This window comes from Sceloporus undulatus, chromosome 1 (genome assembly GCF_019175285.1).
Source record: "Sceloporus undulatus isolate JIND9_A2432 ecotype Alabama chromosome 1, SceUnd_v1.1, whole genome shotgun sequence".
NCBI classification, from domain to species: Eukaryota; Metazoa; Chordata; class Lepidosauria; order Squamata; family Phrynosomatidae; genus Sceloporus; species Sceloporus undulatus.
Window position 1 is genome coordinate 4,937,417 of NC_056522.1, and position 22,155 is coordinate 4,959,571.

The 22,155-nt window shown below is 45.0% G+C and overlaps 1 protein-coding gene across 2 annotated transcripts; it reads left to right on the top strand.

Moving 5' to 3' along the window:
* Positions 1–177: 177 nt before the first annotated feature.
* Positions 178–21,819, top strand: LOC121918922. Of its 2 annotated transcripts, none has more exons than XM_042444967.1 (4): positions 178–613; positions 6,495–6,564; positions 10,426–10,549; positions 18,264–21,819. In XM_042444967.1, exons 1-4 carry the CDS (start codon positions 593–595, stop codon positions 21,400–21,402), a joined length of 3,354 nt encoding a protein of 1,117 aa, XP_042300901.1. In that variant the 5' UTR covers positions 178–592; the 3' UTR covers positions 21,403–21,819. The 2 variants fall into 2 exon arrangements, with proteins under 2 accessions (XP_042300901.1, XP_042300902.1); XM_042444968.1 differs by lacking the exon at positions 178–613 and adding an exon at positions 6,004–6,139.
* Positions 21,820–22,155: the final 336 nt, after the last annotated feature.

The window sequence follows — 22,155 nt, forward strand, 5'->3', positions numbered from 1 at the left end:
CTAATTTGAACCTATGAGGCTTTGGTTTGCAATGCTGAATGTCTTATTTGAACCTATGAGGTTTCGGTTTGCAATGCTGAGTGTCTGATTTGAACCTATGAATCTTTGGTTTGCAATGCTGAGTGTCTTATTTGAACCTATGAATCTTTGGTTTGCAATTCTGAGCATCAGATTTGAACCAATGGGGCTTTGGTTTGCAATGTTGAGGGTCTGATTTGAACCTATCCTGGGAAATGGGGTTTTAGTTTGCAATGTTGAGTGTCTGATTTGAACCTGTTGGGTATGCTAACAGGTTTGAGCATTGGGCTATGACTCTGGAGATCAGAGTTTGATTCCCTACATTACCATGAAACCCACTGGGCAACCTTGGGAGAGTCACAGGCTCTCAACCCCTGAAAACCTTGTGATGGGTTTCCCTTATGGTTGGTCACCATAAGTTGGAATGACTGGAAGGCATAGAAGCAACAACTTTACCAGACCAGAGGAAAACACAGGGCATTTGTACAGTAATTAGCACCTCACCACACAGCTAATTAAGAGAGAGTGGATTGCAGAAGGTCCAAGTTCAGAAAAGAGATTTCCATCAGCAGATATGCATCTCCTGCAAATCAAGGTAGCATAACCTATCAGTAAAAGAGTCTGGGTTTAGGAGTCATTTTGCTAGTTCATATGGCTTTTGGCAATACTTCTGTCAGTGGAAAGGATTAGGGCAAGATGGAAACCTGCAATAAAGAAGAAAGTGAACAGAAAGATGGTATGCCAGAAATCAATTAGCAACACGGTCTGCATTTCAATTAAGAGCCTTTTCCACACCATCGCTCATGCAGGAAGCCGGAAGGAGAAACCTCTCAGAGTGAGATCTCACAGAAACAGGCAAAGTTTACACATTTGAGCCCTGCGATCAATCAACAGTTAGTGGCCTCAGGTGCTAGTCAACCTTTAAAGATTTTCTATTCTTGTCTGGGGAAATCAAAACAGGGGTTTGGCTGCAAAAAGAACATACTTGGCTGCAAGAAGCAAAGGAGATTGGGTTTGGGCCATTGGCTGGAGCTTTGCTGAGTTGGGCCAAGGGGTCATCTAATGTCAGCAGCCTCCCTCCAACCCAAAATCCCTTTGGAAACAGCCATTCAAAAATACATCTCACACCAAAGTAACTGGAAATTCCGACGTTCTGCAAATGTATGGGTCAGTCACACATTGGATGCACATTGATGTAAAAGCATCAGCTCAATGCAGGAAAGCATGGAGCCCAGGATGAAGGGCCAGAGGGACTTGAGCCTCCCCCAGTGATCTGAATTTAAAAGGATTTTCTTAGATTAGGGCCTCATTCCCACTACGTTTTAAACCGGTTTGCAAACCAACTTGAAGCGGTTTAAATGACCCTGGTTCGCCCTTGAAGCAGTTCGGAGGGGGGGGGGGTTATGTGCTAGACCCATTTAACATGTATCTTTTTTCACTGATTTTTTTCCACGTATTTTTCGATAAATCGATTCCGCGCAAGTGTGAACGACATGCGGATCAGAATCGGATTTAAATTTGCTCTTTGACTGGCTGAAGCAGGTCCATTTTGAATGGTTTTGTTCGCCAATTTGAACGACAAGTCAGCTATTTTAAAGGGGGAAAATATGATTGTGGCAAATGTAGTGTGAACCACGTTCGGCTGTCGAATCGATCCATCGATTTGGATCGCAAACTGACTTATTTGTAAGTGGGAATGATGCCAAGGAATATAATTGGCCTTCCATATCCACAAATTCTCACTGATTCAATCATCCACAGCTTTAAAATATTCCAAAAAGATATACATTCCAAAAAGCAAACCTTGATTTTGCTATTTTATATAAGGGACACCATTTTACTATGCCACTGTATTTTAATGAGCTTCCACGGATTTTGGTATTCAGTGGGGTCTGGGGCCCTGGAATAAAGGTCCACTTTATTCAGAGGAGGTTTGCTATTGCCTTCCTTTGAAATCTAGTCTATGGCACCTGGTATTCCTTGGTGGTCTCCCATCTAAGTACTAACCAGGCCTGACCCTGTTCAGCTAGGAGCCCTGGTAGCACAGTGGTTAAATGCCTATATTGCAGCCACTCACTCACAACCCATAAGGTTGCGAGTTCAATACCAGTGAAGGCCTCAAGCTCGACTCAGGCTTGCATCTTTCCGAGGAGGTCGCTAAAATGAGGACCCAGATTGTTGAGGACAGTTTGTTTACATTTTGTAAACCACTTAGGGGGTGCTTAAGTGTACTGATAAGCGATATAGAAATGTACTTGCTATTGCTATTGTTATTGCTTCCAAGATCAGATGGGACCTGGTATCTTCAGAGTACAGTATTTGCAATATTGGGAACCAGTGTGGTGTAGTGATTTGAGTGTTGGACCAGAGTTCGAATTCCTGCTTAGCCATAGAAACCCACTGGGTGACCATGGTCAAGTCACACTCTCAGTTATCCCAAGAGTAGGGATGGGCAACTGCAAAAGGGGCCTGTAACTACCCGATGGTCAGTTCAATGTGCCTGAAGTGATGTGACGTTAATTCCAACCACTATTTTGGCTGATTTCAGTCCAATTTTTAAAATTTTCTTTAGTGTTTTGGGGAGATTTGTGGGCCTTTGGAGGATAAGGCATGCAAAACACTGTAGTCTGAGCACATTTTGAATGGTTTGGGGGCCAGAAATGGCCCCCCAGATTGTCTTGATTTTATTTTTAAAATAGTCTGGGGGCTTTTTGGGGCTTCAAAGGCTGCATTTTGGGATCTCATAGACTGTCCCTTGCCTACTGCTGCTTTAGAGGAAGGCAACAACAAACCTTTTCTAAAGAAATCTAGCCTAGATAACCCTAGGGTAAGGTTGTCAAATTAGTTTACTGGTTTGAATGTTGAATCTAAGCCACATCTACACTGCAAAATTAGTGCACTTTGACACCACTTTAACTGCCATGGCTCAGTGCCATGGATTTCTGGGATTTGTACTTTTGTGAGATACAGTACAGTATTTAGCTTTCTGTGTCAGAGAGCTCTAGTACCACAACCAACTACAGATCCCAGGATTCCATAGGATGGAGCCACGACACATCGCTTTAATTGTGCAGTTTGGCAGCATCCTTGGACACTGGGACAGCGGGTCTGATAACGCTGTTCAGTCATGGAAACCCATTGGGTGATCCTGGGCAAGTCCCACTCTCTCAGCCTTAGAGGATGGCAATGACAACTCCCTTCCTGAACACAAAGTCCTCTGAGAAAAACCTAGAAGAGGATTGCCATGAGTTGGAGTGGACTTGAAGGCACATAACCATAGCATGTGTCTTTTGTAATTCCACCTTCACATCATTGCTGCTGTTATTCATGTTCTCTTTATATGTAGATTGTGTTTAGTCCTGAGTAGAGTAGACTTACTGAGTCCGTTTATTTTTTTCCCTATGTGTTGACTCGCCGTTCAACAACTGATTGAATGGGCCCACTCTAATTGAAAGTAACCAACAGGATGCCAGTCTTCATGTTCTATATTATTGCAGTTGGGTGCCTTTTAGCATCATTTGTGGTTTGCAGTCCAGTCTCTAGGGTTGGCATCACCTGCTGCAGTAACTCATGGTGTCATCTACCCCACTGACCTCCTTCCATACCACACCATACAGAGTCCTTGGTAATGTTTAGGTAGCAATAGCATTTACATTTCTGTACCACTTCATAGTGAACTTAAGCACTCTTTAAGAAGTTTACAATCTGTAAGCCAATTGCCCCCAACAAGCTATGAAAGGATGGAAGGCTGAGTCAACCTTGGAGCGCTGGCATCGAACTCACAACCTTGTGGCTATGGTACAAGCATTTAACCACTGCGCCACTAGGGCTTCCTGGTGTACTAATTTTGAACTAACGTTATTCATAAATTGCAATTCCCATACATCACTGAATGTAATCCTATATAAGGAGAAAGGTGGGATACAAACTAATAATAATAATGACAATAATTGTGGCAGAAACCACTAGCAAAATTAAAATTATGCATTTAAATTACAATATCATACGTACAACTTAAATGTACAGTGAGCCCGTGTCATATGCAGCTTTCAGCTTATTCTGAAAGCCGCATGACAGAACCAGCAATGGTGCGCACCTTGCACCACGCCACATGCATGAGCCCCATTATTTTCAATGGGGCTCAAGCATACTTCTTTAAAAAAAGAGAGAATACAACTTACCAAGTTTTCACTTAACCACATGAAACTACTTACATGTATTCATGTGGTTAAGTGAAAATTGGTAAGTTGTATTCTCTCTTTTTTTAAAGAAAAATATACAAATAATAATATTTAAAATTAAATTTTATTTAAAAAATTAAACCCTTAGGCCTCTCCTTTCTCCTCCCACTGAGCCTCACCTCATCCACACCATCTCTTCCAGTGAGCTCCAGCATTTTAAAGGGATGCAGGCAAATGCCACAGCCCATTTCTGTCCAAAGGCAAACATTTGGGGAGCAGTGGAGTCACTAGCCCATCGGATGTCACCTGGTGTGATGTGCACCACCTGCAACCCTCCAGTGATGCCCCTGAATCCAGCCGCTGCCCCTGAGTGTGGTTTGGTGGGTGCATTTGACCTAACCTGCTGCTCCTGCTGCCTGGTGACCACAGAGGGGCCCAGGCCAAGCTGGAAAAGACATTTGTGATGCAGGCATGACCTCAGGGCCCTCAGGGCTCTAGTCTGGAAATGGAGGCTCTTGGAGCAACTGCCTGGACCCCGGACCATGGCAGACCTCTTGCATGTTATCATCCCTGACAGCTGCCATTTGTTGGTGCTGGTGTTGGTGGGGCTCTTTTTCCTATTTGCCATACAGTGGACTGCCCAAAAAGTGAAGGCATGCTGGGTAAGAGTCAGGCTTTTGATTTGGACAGGAACATATTTCTGATCCTGGCTCTAAATATGGATAGGTATGGAGTTCATAAGCAATATGGTGTGGCTAGGGATGTTATTTTGCATTAATGAGATTTCCGCAGGAGCTAATGTGGTATTGTGGTTTGAGTGTTGCATTAGGATTCTGGAAACCAGAGTTCAAATTCCTGCTCAGCCATGGAAAAGCCACTGGGTGACCATGGTAGAATCCAAAGATATAGCTGTGTTAGTCTATAGAATAGGTACGGAGAGAGCTCTTATAGCACCTTTCAGATTAACTGAAAGAAAGAAGTTGGCAGGATGAGTTTTCGTAGACTTCAGTTTGCTTCCTCAGATGCTTTTGGTGGAGTGGAAGCCAGGGACAGACATAAATGGGTGACCTTGGGCAAGTCATCCTCTCTCAGCCTCAGAGGAAGGCAATGGCAAACCTCCTCCTCAGAACAAATCTGGCCAAGATAACCCTAAGAGTTCATAACTCTGGGAGCCTGCATGATACAGTGGTTTAAGGGTTGAACTAGGACTTTTGGAAACCAGGGCTCACATTCTCCACTTAGCCATTGAAGCTGACCCTGGGCAAGTCACGCTCTCTCAGCCCAAGAGGAAGGCAATGACAAAACTCCTCAAAATCGATCTTGCCAAGAAAACTTTGTGATAAGGTCACCATAAGTCCAAGCTGCCTTGAAAGCACATAACAACAAGATCTTGGTGGTACTTGATTTTTAATTTGTTGTAAGCAGCCTTGAGTCACATGTTGGGAGCAAGCTAAGATTTAAACTAGATAGATAACTAGATAGACAGAAAACTGATGTTTTTCTCCTTGAAATACTCATATTCAAGTTAAATAGTCCAGATCAACAGGCTAATTAATTATACAGCTGAAGAGACAAGGGGTGTACCAACACTGGTGGAAATAATGCAATTTGACACCACTTTAACTGCCATGGCCCCATCCAACAGAATCCTGGGATTTGTAGTTTTTGTGATGCACCCACATTCTTTGGCAAAGAAGGCTAAAGACTTTCTAAAACTACAAATCCCAGGTTTCCATAGGATGGCCCTTTAGCACTTAAAGGGTGTCAAACTGTGTTGTTTCTACATTGTAGATGCACCCAAGAAGAGGCAAAGGCTGGCTTGCCAAATCTTCAATAAATGAAGGAGCCTGACATTGCTCTCCAGGGAGGCAATTCCAACATCTTGGTGCCACCGTCAAAAGTCCTTCGTTTCATCACCATCATCACCTCTTTTCTTGGTGGTGGGTCACAGAACAGGGCCTCCTATGGCATCCTAAAGGCAGGAGACGGTTCCTAAGAGAGAAAGGTCCCAGAGAGCTTTCTGGGATCCTGGGATTTGTGCTTTGGAATGACATGTTCTCAGGAACAGTGGTTGAGGCTCAATGCATATGCTGACTGACACTGCCAGGCTCTATTTTCTGGAAGATCAGCAGAAGGTGTCCTGAGGTCCCAGGTTGTGCCCATGAAATTTCAGGGCCTGGGATGCTCCTCCATTCTGGATGCAGCCCTGCACCATGATCCACTGAGCTCTAGAGGCAGAGTACCCAAAACCAGCCAACTGTGATATCCCAAATCTTCCTCCTTTATCTCTGGCAGGTTTCTCCTTGTATTTGTCCTTGTGTCAAGAAGCAGCAGCACCAGAGAAAGCATGGAACAGGACCGATAGGTGAGCACTGCACCCCAGGGCGATCCCTTCCTCCTCTTTCCTTCCAGTTGGGTGGCAGTTGGGGGTCTGGGTTTTTGCTTGTGGCGTAGTGGTAAATTTTGAAGGGCAGGCCTTACTACACAGTCTCTATAGCATCCCCGCCAATATTTCACAGATGAAAACCAGGACAAAAATGATAAACGAGGAAGAATGGACAGGCTGGGTGAAGTTGCAACAGTTTGCAGTTGCCTGAGTTCACTGAAGGCAAGCTGCTTCTGCATTTTGAACTCAGGCCTTGTCTGCATGCGCCAAATAAAACAGCCTTCTCACATCCTCTTGGCAGGGAGACCAGACGACTCATGACCCAAATTCTAGTGCAAATAAATGTCCAGTCTGTTCCGCATCAGAACTGGAGTAAGCCCCTCTTAAAATTCATTTTAAAAACGTACTTTCACTCCTGATCTTTTCAGAATCATAGAATCCTAGAGTTGGAAGAGACCACAAGGGCCATCCAGTCCAACCCCGTCATGCAGGAACTCATGTTCTGTACCATAGCCAGGCAGTTGTTTAAAACATACCACCTGGCACATCTGAGCCACCTATCAGCCATCTATCTGTACCAGTAGTTACTCGATGTGAGGTCAGAACAAGATGCCCAGCCATGTGATTGAGGCTGGGCACCTCGTCCTGACCTCAGAGTAAAACAACCCATGGCAATGGCATATGCGCCGGATGTCCCAGCATCAGAATGGAGGAGTTTGGTAATGGCAGGGTCAGTGTAGCTCCAGGGTCAGGATACTCTGGGCCAGGATACCCCTCATTTCCCCTGGCCAGTGCAGAGAGGACCTCAGTTATTATTATTATTATTATTATTATTATTATTATTAACCTTTATGAAGCGCTGTAAATTTACACAGCGCTGTACATGCAATCTTTTTAGTTAGACGGATCCCTGCCCTCGGGCTTACAATCTAAAAAGACATGACACAGAAGGAGAAGGGAGTGGTGGCGGGAAAGGGTAAGAGGTCCAGCAGTTCCTCTCTACCTCCAAGGCTCCGAGGCCTGGACCAAGGCAGATGGACTGAAGGGAGGGCTTGGCTTCAAAATGGAAGGTTAATCATTATCCAGGGAAAATACATACTCTCAAGTAGGATAATGCATATACAATACATAGCAATACAGGAAATGGTTTGATAAACAGGCACCAAAAGAACATCAAATAGTAAGCGACAATTATGCAATGCCTGGGAAGGCTTCTCTGAACAGGATGGTCTTCAACTCCGTTTTGAAGCAACTGATGTAAGCTGAGGGAAAAGGGGGAAAGTGGGGAGAGAGACCATGACATTTTAAAAGCAGCTGGAAAAGATGGATGACAGGATTGATCAGGACTGCCTTTGCCAAATCAGAACAGTTGGAGGGTATGCTATAGCAGGGGCAGGCAATTGTGGGAGGCTATAGCAAGGGAGGGCAACTATTGTATTTTGGGGACTCTGTGAGCCAGTTTAGGCCCATGAGAAGTCTTTTCTCCAAGAGGTAACCCAGAAATTGGGATTTGGGGTGGGGGTCTTGTGGGGGCCACCAGAACACTGTCGGGTGTGCTTGGGATCAATGAGCTGCACTTTTCCCATCCTGCCTTAAAACAATCCCTAGCAGTCTTCATGTCCAAGAGAATTTTTGTGAGTTCCAGGATGCCCCCATGGACATCAAAATCCATGGATGGTCACGTCCCATTCAATACAGTGGTGTAGTAAAATGGTGTCCCTTATATAAAATGGCAAAATCAATTGTGGAATATATATATATATATATATATATATATATATATATATATATATATATAACAACTCGGTGGATAAAGATTCCATGGATATGCAGGTCTGACTGTACTTTGAATTACAACAGGGACAGCCCATAACAAGACTTTGTGACTGGGAACATCCACCTACCCTCTAGTTCCTGTGGGAATTGCAGTCAAATTCAGCATGGAAAAGAGGGGATTTGGGAGGGTGGACAATGACTTCATAGAAGAATATTAGATGGGGGACGGGACATCCTTGTACCCTCCTTTTCCCATCCTTATAGTATGATCGCAAAAAGATTTTCATACGGCTTCACACTTATCCTGTCGTTTTCCTGTCATTGAAGTGGAATTGTCTTGTTGGAAAAACATGTTAATGCAATTCCTTTTTCACTGACAGTTTAATGATAGAACCAGCGTGAATGTGTGAATATCTTTCACGTGATCACTCTCATGGATGGGATAAGAATGGGCTTCGCTCCCATACCCCATCTGATAATCTCCATAGCTCCTGTTCATAAAAAAATGTCCCTGAAGAGGATCTAGGGGTCTTAGTAGACGCAAGCTAAACATGAGTCAACAGTGTGATACAGCATCCCAAAAAGCCAGTGCAGTTTGACACTGCATCAATAAAAGTTTAGAGTCCAGATTAGAGGAAGTTGTTGTACTGCTCTCTTCTGCTTTCGCCAGATCTCCCCTGGAATGCCCTGTCCAGTTCTGGGCATCACAATTTAAGAAAGATGTGGACAAAATATACTTTTAAAATGTTAATAGTATTTTAATGTGATGCTTGCTTAATTACACTTCAGTGTTTTTATTAACAAGTTTGTTTGTTTTTAGCTAATCTTGTTTTTAGCTTTTATAAGCCACCTTGGGCCCCATGTCAGGAGAAAGGCAGCATATAAATTAAATGAAGAATTTAATTATATTTAATGCTCTCTTTTTGTTTGTTTTTAATTATATTGTTATTTTAAATTGTGAGCTGCTTTGAGTCCCAAAGAAGAAGAAGAAGAAATAATAGTAGTAGTGATGATGGTGGTGGTGAATGTAGAGTTAATATTATGTCTCAGTAACCAGCAAAATCGCTAAGATCCTCAGAGCTTGACGGAAGGTTTGGTGCCCTGTTCGTTTCATGACAAGCATTTTTAAAAAGCCAATGCAATTCTGGCTGCATCAACAGGAGAATAGTGACTAGACCAAGGGAAGTCGTAGTACTTCTCTGTTCTGCTTTGGTCAGGCCCCAGCTGGAACACTGCACCCTGTTTTGGGCACCACAATTCAAAAAGGATGTTGACAAATTGGAGTGTGTCCAAAAGAGGACCACAAAAATGGTGAAGGGTTTGGAAACCATGAAGCCCTATGAGGAGAGACTTAGGAAGCTGGAGATGTTTAGCCTGAAGAAGAAAGGGTTAAGAGGTGATTTGATAGCCTTGTTTAAATACTTGAAGGGATGTCATATTGAGGAGGGAGCAAACTTGTTTTCTGCTCCTCCAGAGGACACTGAACAATGGATGCAAGCTACAGGGGAAGAGATTCCACCTCAACATTAGGAGGAACTTCCTGACAGTAAGAGCTGTTTGATAGTGGAACGCACTGCCTCGGAGGGTTGTGGAGTCTCCTCCTTTGGAAGTCTTCATTCATATTGATAGTTTTTTGTGGGTTTTTGGGGTTATATAGAAGAGTTTCTTCCTGACGTTTCGCCAGCATCTCTGGCTGGTATCTTGTTTCTCTGAAGATACCAGCCACAGATGCTGGCGAAATGTCAGGAAGAAACTCTTCTAGAACATGGCCACATAGCCTGAAAAACCCACAAAAAACTATGGATGCCAGCCATGAAAGCCTTCGACTTCACATCTTCATACTGAGTTTGGATGGAATCTTCAGGAGTGATGTAGGTGTGTATTCCTGCATGACAGAGCATTGGATTAGACAGCCCTTGAAGTCCCTTCTATCTCTCAGATCTTTCCCAGGGCTTTGATCCTATAACCTCTGGCTCCGCTACATCCCTGCTACACCCCTGCTCCTTGCACCCCAAGTAGCTCACAGATCTTTCTTATGTCTCTTATTTGCAATACCACTGTCAGGAGACAAGGAGACAAACACAGAGTCAAGGAGAAGTCGGTGTACAACTACAGACTCCGACAGGAGTTGGCGCACAACCACAGAGTCTGACAGGAGTTGGCGCACGACTACCAATTCAGAAAGGAGGTAAGCCATCCCTTAAGCTCACCCCACAAAGTGGTCTGTCCTAGAAGCAAGAATCTCTTGCTGCCCAAGAGCCTTTCCGTGTCTCTCTCTGAAGAGGTACAAACTTGGTAGAAATGCAAGAGGAAAAAAGAGAGGAAGAGCTGGAAGGTGCTTGGGGTGGCAGTTTTCCTTTTAAACCAAACCCTTAAGTTTGCCCTGTATCTTATCATTTCGCATGAACATAGTTCATTGCGACAGAAGCAAGGAAGAAAATATTTCTGTGTTCAGAAGACTTATGAAGCCAACCTCAGTGGGTTGTTTAGTGCAGAGATGGCCAAATGTGAGGAGGGTGGAGGCTATTTCCCTTGTGATCTCCCTCCTTCATAAGACACACTGGTGCTCTGGCACAACTAGAAGTAACCAAATAAGAAACTGGAACACACGTATTCACAGTGGAAGAATTAAAGGAAACAAAGTCCCATGTACTGTATAACAATCAGGAACATATTTCTTAAAAAGCCCAATGCATTTTGGCCTTATCACCAATTGGCCTTCTTCAGGGGCAATTCTCAGAAAATGTTGGAGTTGCCATCTGCAGAGTCTTTCTTTCAAATACTCAAAAGGTTCAATTCTATAGAGAGTGTAGACTGCAGTGCCAAAAGTTTCTGAAAATTACCCTATAGAAGGCCAACTGGTGATACGTTTGAAACATGTTGGACTTTTAAGCAATAAAAGTGTCTAACCATTGTATAGCATGTGGGACTTCATCTCTTTTCATTCTTGCAACTAAAACTAACAACACAGCATTTTCAGTTTCATTTTTTGTCAATTTTAAACCATATTTTCCACATTTATTGTGGGTAGGAAGTCTTTGTGTGCTGGGAGGCAAAACTGCTGCATTTTTCAATAGTTTAAAGGAGAAAGTGTATCCCCTCAAAGTTTGGGCCTGAGGGTTTTGTGGGTCTTCTAGGGAGCTTTCTGGGCCACTAAATGGCATCCCGTGGGCCACACTGTCCCCTGCTTTCCAAAATAGGTTTGTGTCCCTCATTACAACTCTATCACATGAAGCTAAAAAGTGGAATTTCAGCAAGCTAAAAGCATCTCTGGCTGGTAGTTATCATACAATAATGTGTCCATCTTGTTGCTGCCTTGCATTCTTTTCATTACTGTACTGCACCATTTCATTGGCGGGCATTATATTACAGTCGGCTTTCTGCATCCACAAATTTATCTATAGATTCAACCATTGACGGCTTTAATATACAGTGTGTGTGTGTGTGAGTGTGTGTGTATTCCAAAAAACAAACCTTTATTTGTAATTTTATATCATAGAATCATAGAGTTGGAAGAGACCGCAAGGGCCATCCAGTCCAACCCCCTGTCATGCAGGAAATCTAATCAAAGCATCCCCAATAGATGGCCATCTAGCCTCTGCTTAAAGACCTCCAAGGAAGGAGACTCCACTACACTCCAAGGGAGTTTGTTCCACTGTCAAACAGCCCTTACTGTCAGGAAGTTCCTCCTAATGTTGAGGTGGAATCTCTTTTCCTGCAGCTTGCATCCATTGTTCCACATTCTAGTCTCTGGAGCAGCAGAAAACAAGCTTGCTCCTTCCTCAATATGACATCCCTTCAAATATTTAAACAGGGCTATCATATCACCTCTTAACCTTCTTGTCTCCAGGCTCAACATACCCAGCTCCCTAAGTCATTCCTCATAGGGCATGGTTTCCAGACCTTTCACCATTTTAGTCACCCTCCTTTGGACACATGGCTCCAGTTTCTCAACGTCCTTTTTAAATTGTGGTGCCCAGAACTGGACACAATATTCCAGGTGATGCCTGACCAGAGCAGAATAGAGTGGCACTATTACTTCCCTTGATCTAGACACTATACTTCTATTGATGCAGCCTAAAATCACATTGGCCTTGTTAGCTGACGCATCGCACTGTTGACTCTGTTAGGGATGATGGGAGTTGCAGCTCTTCTCCTGGCTTTCACTCTCACCACCCTGGTCAGTGGAAGAACAACCAGTTTGACCAGTAGCTCTGAAAATTGGCTGAAGATGTCTTCCAATCTTCTCTGCAGTCTGCTGGTCCTTGTTCAGCTCTCAAGACACCAGTCAACACAGTAGTCTTCTTATATAAAAGATCTACTTTTATTCTAATATTTACACTATGCACAAAACAATTCACTACTCACAAAACTCACACTACTATACTCCTCAATATCCACACTACTATACTCCTCTATACTCACACTACTATACTCCTCTATACCCACAAAAAGTATTGCCATACATTATTGCTTATACTGTATAGACATTTGTCTCTCTATTCATTATACAGTTGCCACCTCCTGGGCGTGTACATACATTATGATTGACATACCATACTTGGCTCAATCTAGCCCTCACATTGCATCATACATTACTGTCCACTCAATGACTCTCAGGTGATATCAATTTGTATCTTTTCACTTTGTCATTGCCTCATATGTCCTTGGCTTTCAGGACCTTCTAATTACATTACTTACAACACCTGTGTGACAATTCAATAACTTTTGCTGTGTCATGTTACTTTCAAATACATTCATATACATATTATATTTCTTGTGACTATATATCCCATGTGGCTTTTTTCCTGACAGACTCATGTTCAACTTGTGGTCTACTTGGACTCCTAGATCCCTTTCACATGTTGTCTCCTTAAGCCAGGTGTCCCCCATCCTATATCTTTGCATTTCATTTTTTCGCCCTAAGTGCAATACCTTATATTTCTCTGTGTTGAATTTCATTTTGTTAGCTTTGGCCCAGCTTTCTAGTCTATTCAGGTCATTTTGAATTTTGGTCCTGTCCTCTGGAGTATTAACTATTCCTCCTAATTTGGTAACATCTGCAAATTTGATAAGTATGCTCCCAATTCTGTCATCCAAGTCATTGATAAAGATGTTGAATAGCACTGGGCCCAGGACAGAGCCCTGTGGGACCCCACTGGTCACTTCTCTCCAGGATGAAAAGGAGCCATTGTTGAGCACCCTTTGGGTTCGGCCGGTCAACCAATTACAAATCCATGTAACAGTTGCCTTGTCTAGCCCACATTTTACAAGCTTGTTTGCAAGAATGTCATGGGGAATTTTGTCAAAGGCCTTACTGAAATCAAGATATATTATATCCACAGCATTCCCTTCATCTAACAAGCCGGTAACTTTATCAAAGAATGAGATAAGATTTGTCTGGCATGACTTCTTTCTCTGAAACCCATGTTGACTTTTTGTGATTATGGCATTGCTTTCTAGATGTTCACAGACTCTCTTTTTAATGATCTGCTCCAGAATCTTTCCTGGGATTGATGTCAGACTAACTGGACGATAATTGTTGGGATCCTCTTCTCCCCCCTTTTTGAAGATGGGGACAACGTTTGCCCTCCTCCAGTCTGCTGGGACTTCTCCTGTTTTCCAGGAGTTTTCAAATATGATTGCCAATGGCTCCGATATTACATTTGCCAGTTCTTTTAATACTCTTGGATGTAGTTCATCTGGTCCTGGAGACTTATATTCATTAGATTAACAAGGTATTCCTCTACTATTTCTTTACTTATTCTGTGCTGAAATTCTCCTGTTCTGTCCTCTGCTCCATTATCTTCAGATTGAGCACCCTTTTCCTTTTCTGAGAAGACTGAGGCAAAGAAAGTGTTGTGTAATTCTGCCTTTTCTCTGTCTTCTGTTAGCATTTTGCCATCTTCTCCACTCAGTGGCCCTACCATTTCCTTTTTCTTCCTTTTGCTGCGGACATATCCATAAAAGCCCTTTTTATTCTTCATAACCTCTCTAGCAAGCCTTTCATTCTGTGCTTTAGCTTTTCTGACTTTACCCCTACACAAGCTAGCTATATTTTTGAATTCCCTTTTGGTGATTTCCCCCTTTTTCCATTTCTTATACATGTTCCGTTTAAAAGTCAGCTCAGTTGAAAGTTCCTTAGTCATCCATCCTGGTTTCTTGAGACACCTCCCGTTTTTCTTTCTCACCAGAACTGTTTGAAATTGTGCCTTCAATATCTTCCTTTTGAGAAATTCCTATCCATCCTGAACTCCCTTCCCTTTTAGTATTTCTGACCATGGGATCACCCTCAATACTTCTCTAAGTTTACTGAAATCCATTCTCCTAAAGTCTAGAATGCGTGTCTGACTATGCCTGGCTTCTCCTTTCCACTGTATAACAAACTCCAGGAGAACATGGTCACTTCCACCTAAGGATCCCACCACTTGCATTTCATTAACCAAGTCATCCTTGTTGGTTAGGATCAGATCTAAAATAGCTGACCCCCTTGTTGCTTTTTCCACCTTTTGGACAATGAAATTGTCTTCGAGGCAAGTAAGGAATTTACAAGACCTTGAGGATTTGGCTGAGTTTGACTTCCAACAAATATCAGGGTAGTTGAAGTCACCCATCACTACTACATCTCTCCTTTCTGAGTGTGCGTTCATCTGTTCTAGAAAGGCATCATCCAATTCCTCCGTCTGACTTGGGGGTCATAGAATCATAGAGTTGGAAGAGACCGCAAGGGCCATCCAGTCCAACCCCATTCTGCCATGCAGGAAATCTAATCAAAGCTTCCCCAATAGATGGCCATCTAGCCTCTGCTTAAAGACCTCCAAGGAAGGGGACTCCACTACACTCCGAGGGAGTTTGTTCCACTGTCAAACAGCCCTTACTGTCAGGAAGTTCTTCCTAATGTTGAGGTGGAATCTCTTTTCCTGTAGCTTGCATCCATTGTTCCGGGTCCTGTTCTCTGGAGCAGCAGAAAACAAGCTTGCTCCCTCCTCAATATGACATCCTTTCAAATATTTAAACAGGGCTATCATATCACATCTTAACCTTCTTTTCTCCAGGCTAAACATCCCCAGCTCCCTGAGTCATTCCTCATATAGGGCATGGTTTCCAGACCTTTCACCATTTTAGTCGCCCTCCTCTGTACACGCTCCAGTTTCTCAATGTCCTTTTTGAATTGTGTTGCTCAGTAGGCTCCCACAATAACATCCTTGTTGTTTCCCTGCCCTTTAATTTTTATCCAGATGCTCTCCACCTGGCTTCCAGGATCGATGTCCTGGATCTCTTCACTGGTGTAAATGTCCCTGAAGTATAAGGCTATTCCTCTTCCTTTCCTGTTTGGCCTATTTCTCTTAAAAAGGTTATACCCCTCTATTTCCACATTCCAATCATGAAACTCATCCCACCAGGTTTCAGTGATGCCTGTTATATCATATTTGCTTTGTTGTACTAGGAGTTCAAGTTCAGCTTGCTTATTTCCCATACTCTGTGCATTAGTGTAGAGACATTTAAGACCATGTGTTCCCTTTACTTGCTGCCTGTGCAAACATTTTGCCTCCAACTGTTGGGTCCTTGCACTCTTTGCCTTGTTCCTTCTATGACAGTTTGACTATTTTCTCCAGCCTTTTTGCCTTCCAGAATACTGTCTCCCTCCCCTACATAACTCAGTTTAAAACCCTCCTGATCAAATTCTTGAGACTATTGGCAAAGACAATTTTGCATACTGGTGTGAGATGCAACCCATCCCTTGCCAGAAGTCCCTCCTCATGGAACCGCAGCCCATGGTCCAAGAATCCAAATCGTTCTCGGCGGCACCATCTGCAGAGCCAGTTGTTTACATCCCCTGTTTTCTTCTCCTTTCCTGGACCATGCCCTTCAACTGGGAGAAGAGAGGAGATGACAACCTGTGCATCCACCTCTTTCAACTTCCTACCCAAAGCCTCATAATCCCTTATGATATTCTGAAGGCTATGCCTTGCAGTATCATTGGTTCCCACATGAACTAAAAGAAAGGGGTAATGGTCAGTAGGCTTGACAAGTCTTGTCAGCCTCTCTGTCACATCATGGATCTTTGCCCCAGGGAGACAGCACACCTCCTGAGATATCTTGTCAGGACCACAAACCACTGCTTCAGTGCCTCTCAGCAAGGAGCCTCCCATGACCACCACTCGCCTCTTCCGAGGCTTAGCAGCGGCCATTCCCTTTGATGGAGCTCTCTGGGTCCCCTGCTCTGTCTCTGAAGTCTGTCCCTGCTGCTGTTCCTCATCATCCTTGCTATCAGAGAGAGATTGAAATTGATTCTGCAGCTGCAAGCTTACAGAATGTTCTCTGGTTTCACTACTTTTGTGTGTGACCTTCCTCCAACTATCTACTTCTGTTGTGTGTGAAGTGACCTCCTCCTCCCCAGCAGCTTCTTCTGTGTGTTTCCTGTCCAGGACCATCTGGTCCGTTCTGGTCAGGAAAACCTCTTGCTCCCTATGATGCTGAAGTGTAGCGACCTGGGCCTCCAGCTGCTGTACTTTCTCTTCTAAGAGGGCTACCAACTTGCACTTGGGGCAGGTAAAGTTCCCCATATCCCTAGGCAAGAAGACAAACATCCCACAGGTGTTGCAGGTGACTGCAGCAGGGCCTTCAGTGTCCATATTGAGAAGTCTTAAGGAGGCTCTGAAACAAAACTGTGGGTTTCCCCTGCTAAACACCAGTGTAAAGACCCCCTGATGGCTTGGCCTTTGTCCCCAAACTCTGTCCTTTGAGTTCAATTCACTGGCCTTATAGTTATGTAGACTAGCTTCTTTCAGAGCAAGTCTCTGACTCACTTCCTCTGAGCAAAAGTACCCACAAGCCCCTTAAGGAAAAAGGGAAAAGAAAATGTGGAAAATTAAAGGGACCCCCTCTAACAATGTTCCCAGGCCAGCTTCTCCTGTGTACTCCATACCCTCCTTGACTATATAACAATTTTTTAAAAATCAAAATAAACAATTCACACGCCATTAGGCGTGTGCCTCCCCCAGCACTTAAACAGAATTAGGCTTCTGGCCACCCCACCAATGATCCACAGCAACATCCCAAGTTTAAAAAGGTCAGATCTCACCAAAGCACATGGAGAAAGAAAACCAGCTTTCCTCCTGGAAAGAGTGAGCTAGAATGCCTCCCCCAGCACTTAAACAGAATTGGGGTATATATAGGTGGTACCATTTGACTATGCCACTGTGTTTAATAGGCCTTGAGCATCCTATGGATTTTGGTATCCATGGATTTTGGCATCTACAGGGAGCTCTGAAATCAAATCCCAGCAGATAAGGGCCCGCTGTCCTGCCTTCATGCAATAGGTCTCTTCTGCCACAGTTTTGCTTCTCAGGCAGTCATATGGTATGAGTGGGCATGATTCTGTCCCTCTCCCACTCCCTCTCACAGCGATTGCAGTTGCCAAAAGCTTCATGAAGACGGCTGCTGTGTGCACATTTACACAGGGGAGGCAGTTGGCAGCTGGGATTGCTTGAATGGGGCTGCTATGTGAATGTGCAGACAACAGCCTTGCACTTAGGAGCGGGGAGAAGGAGTGATCACTGCTGCCAACCACTGCCTGAAGATGGCTGATGTGTGCACATTCACACAGCAGTTGACTTCGGGAGGCAGTTAGCAACCGTGATTGCTTATTCCTCTCCCTGCCTCCTGGAAGGCAGCATTTCGCATTGTGGGAAACAGATTGTCAGAACACTATTGTGGGGGAAAGTGATAAAAATAATGCCAAACCAGTGTGCTTCCATTCTTAATCTAGTGTGATTATGGCGGGATAGCAGGCTTGTGTGATAATTTTGTTAGACAATAGGGTCCAATGCAGACTGGATCCAATTGTTCTGACCCTTTGTTCTGATTCTTTTCTTTCCCCCTTTCCCTGCCCTGTTCAGGATTCTACGCTCAACATCCAACACCTCCATGGAGTCAGTCATCTCCCTCTGCAGCTGGATTGGGTCCTCACAGGCCAACAAGACCAAGATCCCACGCTCTGCATCCAAGACCTCCTTGGGGTCTGTCATTTCTCTCCGCAGCTGGGCTGAATTATCTGCAGGTGATGCCCCCAGTGGCAGTTGGTCTTCTGGAAAAGCAGCCTCCCTCTCCCTTCAAGAGGATGCTCAAATATTGCAACCATACCAGGACAGGGTGAGGTCCAGGCATCTTCACCAGAAGCCCTACTCCTATCCCCATGTCAACTTTGACCTACATCTGAAGGAGCAGAAAAGGCAGCCAGCAAGAGCCACACTCTGGTCTAGTTCCATGACCAGGTTGGTCCCTGGTGCTGCTCCCTCCTTGCAGCACATCAGGCCGAGCAAAGGAAGGCCTAGCCACCTGCAGAGACACGGTCAGAGGGTTGGTTTTCTGGACTATAAGCAACAGGAGCTGCTGGAATGGCACATCTACAGGAAGCATCAAGCAAAGGTTACACCCCCATCACGCTGGGCCTCCAGCACAGGAACCAGGCCAAAGTCTGCTGTTGCCAGTGGCCAGCACCGGGGCAGGTTGGGGCCTCAACAATCTCTCCAGAAGTCTCACTCCTATCCCCATAGGGGATTTTATGGGACTCAAAAGTTGTTGGAGTGGAACATTGATGAGAAATATCGAGAGAAGCATGCAACCTCAGCACATCGGGTCTCTAACAGAGAAGGTAGGAACCAGCTTGACATCACTCATGTTCCATACTGGAATGAGGTGGAGCTCCACTCCTCTCATCGAAAGCCACATCCCTATTCCCACATTGATGTTCATCTGCACCAGAAAGAGCTACAGAAGCAATGGGAAGGGCCCATGCTCCAGTCTGACTCCATGCGCAGGCTGATCCCTGCCACGCCTTCCTTGCACCCTGCCATCAGAGGCAAAGGCAGCCACCCCCATGTTCAGAGCCATAGAAGCAGGATCAGTTTCCTCAGCTACAAAGAACAGGAGCTGCTGGAGTGGAACGTCCATAAGAAATGGCAGCAGAAGGACTCAGTACCATTGCAACAGTCCTATAGCTCTGAAGCCAAGAAGGCTGGTATGGCTCGTGGATATCAACCACACTGGATTGGGATAGAGCTCCAACATCCATCCCAAAAGCCCTGCTCCTATTCCTATATTGACTCCAGTTTATGTGAGAAGGAGCTGCGCAGACAACACAAGAGACCCACACCTCAGTTTCATCCCTTGTCCAAAGGGATCCCCACTTCTGCCTCTTTGCAACCAACCATCAAAAGCAAAGGCGGCAGCAGCCCAGCTCATTTTCAGGGACATGGGGACAGACTCAGTTTTCTGGGCTACAAGGAGCAGGAGCAGTTGGCTTGCCAAATCTACGAGAAACATGGGCAGAAGGAGGCAACACCATCCCACCGGACCTCCAGCTCCAAAGCTCAAAGCCCAGCTGATGTTGCTCAGAGTTGGCAGTCACACCGGGGCAGAGTGAGGCCCCAAAAGGTTCATCAGAAACCCCACTCTTATCCTCACGTGGGACTCTCTAAAGACCAGGTGTTTTATGACTGGGATGTCCACAAGAAGAATAATGTGCAAAAGAATAAAGGACCATCACGCCGGGCCTCCAGCACTGGTAGGGCAGGAACCACACGGCAGTTCGATTCCATGGCCAGAGTGATCCCTGTTGCTCCTTCCTTGCATGGTAAAGGTAAAGGCAGCCTTGCTCACCTTCAAGAACATGGTAATAGGACTGGTGTTTTGGGCGGCAAGGAGTGTGAATTACTTGCCTACAATGTTCACAAGAAATCCCGAGAGAGGTCTGTGACCCCATTGCACCAGACCTCTAGCAGAGAAGGGGGCACACCTATGCTCCAGTCTGACCTCACAACTTCTCCTTCCTTCCACCCTGCTGGCAAAGGCAGAGACAGCCCTGCCCATTTCCAGGGCTCTCACAGAGAAACTAGGGCCCAGAGCTTTGCTGATATCCCTTCAGGTGAGATACTGCAGTGGATAAGCAAGCAACGTCCCAAAGCTGCTAGCCCCAAGGACAAGCTTCTAGCCCCTTCCTTGCCTTTCAGCATCATGGAGTCGGTCGACAAGGAGCAGGCCATGCGGGACCTGCACATGTGCCTGGCTCAGGGGCTTGAGACGGGGCGTGGACGGCCCTATGTTGAGTACCCTGTCTGTCTGCAATGTGGCCGCTGCACCCCATTTTGTCCACACCCTCGTTCACGGCACAGCCCATCCCTTCTGGTCTATCCCCGACTGAGTGTGCGCAAAGGCAAGGTCCACATGAGCCTGGGCTTCCTCCTGAAGATCAAGAGGCATGAGGCTGACAGATGGGGCCTGGGGTCTGGTGTGGATGTCTCCAAGATGAGGCTGGGCAGGGAACATCACTCCAGGCGAGATAGGAGTAAAGCAATCACAGCGGATACAGGAGCAGAGAGAGCACAGCACCAACAGAGAGGAGAGCACAGAAAGGGTCGGGAAACAGCACACCAGCATCGGGGCCCAGAGAAATCACGTTCCCCGATTCGGCAGGACTCTGCAGAGGGGGTTTACCTGAAGAATAGAGATCAGGATGTTCCTCCTGGCGTCCGGAGGGTCAGCTTTTCAGCTGCCGATCGGCTGTCCCCAAAATCATCAAAGTCAGCCATAAAGCCATCAAAGCTGTCTAACCACCCACACTCTAACCCCCAAAGAAGCAAGCCAGCTCCCAAAGAAGCAAGGCCACACAAGGCCAAGTCCCACAAGAAGCACTCCACCATTTTGGGACGGCTGCTTTCATATATGAAGAAAACATGGACTAAGCTAGGGGAGAGAAAAGGGAAGAAGCCACCCAGCAAGCAGGGCTCTGTGGCTTCTTCACAGAAACCGCACTTCTCCGGCCGCCAAACTGATGGAGAAGTTTTGCTCAACCGGAAGTCTTCCTCTTCCAAGCAGGGACATTCACATGATCACCGAAGCGTTTCCCTGCAGCTCCCAGAGGATGATGTTTCTCCACCTGCCAAGTCAAGGGAGAGTCACCATCAAACAAAGTCACCGTCTTCTAAAAGGTCAAAGCAACTTTCTAGGAAACCTTCCATGATGCAGTTAAGGTCTTGACCCCATGAAGGAAGACCTTCTCCGAGCAAACCAGTTGTCAGGGACAAAGTGTAAGGAAACCTTTCTTAGCTAAGCTTTTGCTTTCTGGGGAAGTGCTGTTATCCATCATTCCCTTTTTCCCCTTTTCATACCTGAAAGATATTTTAATGCTCAAAGTGTGTAACAATACAAACTGTCATTTGTACAAAGGACACAAAAGAGTTAAGCACAGTTGTAATGAACAGTGCTCCATGTTTGAGAACCATCAGCCAACTTCTAGTATGAGCAGCTGAAACAAGTGAAAAGCACATTTGCAAAACCAAAAAGTTGCTTAAAAAAACAGGCAAAGTACCATGTTCTTGGGTTCTGTGAGGCCAATTGTAAATGAACACTGCAAACACAGTCACAATGACTTCAGTATCTGTACATTAAAATCATATTGCCCAGTTCAAGATGGCAAGGACCCATTTCTTATCGCTGGTTAACAAAGCTCCTCTCCCCTCTAGCTCTCTCTCCAAACTGAACTTATACGTACAGCCCCTTCCTTAGGGATTCCCTACCCACTGATTAAAGCCAGTAATTTATAGAGGTTTCCTTATTGTCATTGTGTGCCCTCAAGTCACTTCTGACTTATGGTCAGAATCCAATCCCTATCATGTTTTTATTTTTTTCCCCCAGCAGGATTTGTTCAGAGGGTGTTTGCCTTTACCTTTCTCTGAGTCTGAGACAGTGCAACTTGCCCAAGATCATCCAGTGGGTTTCCATAGCTGAGCA

Coding starts and splice junctions, on each gene's coding strand:
- LOC121918922 (XM_042444967.1), top strand. CDS start 593: ATGCATCTCCTGCAAATCAAG. Junction 614..6,494: donor TGCATCTCCTGCAAATCAAG/GTAGCATAACCT, acceptor TATCTCTGGCAG/GTTTCTCCTTGTATTTGTCC. Junction 6,565..10,425: donor GCATGGAACAGGACCGATAG/GTGAGCACTGCA, acceptor TACCACTGTCAG/GAGACAAGGAGACAAACACA.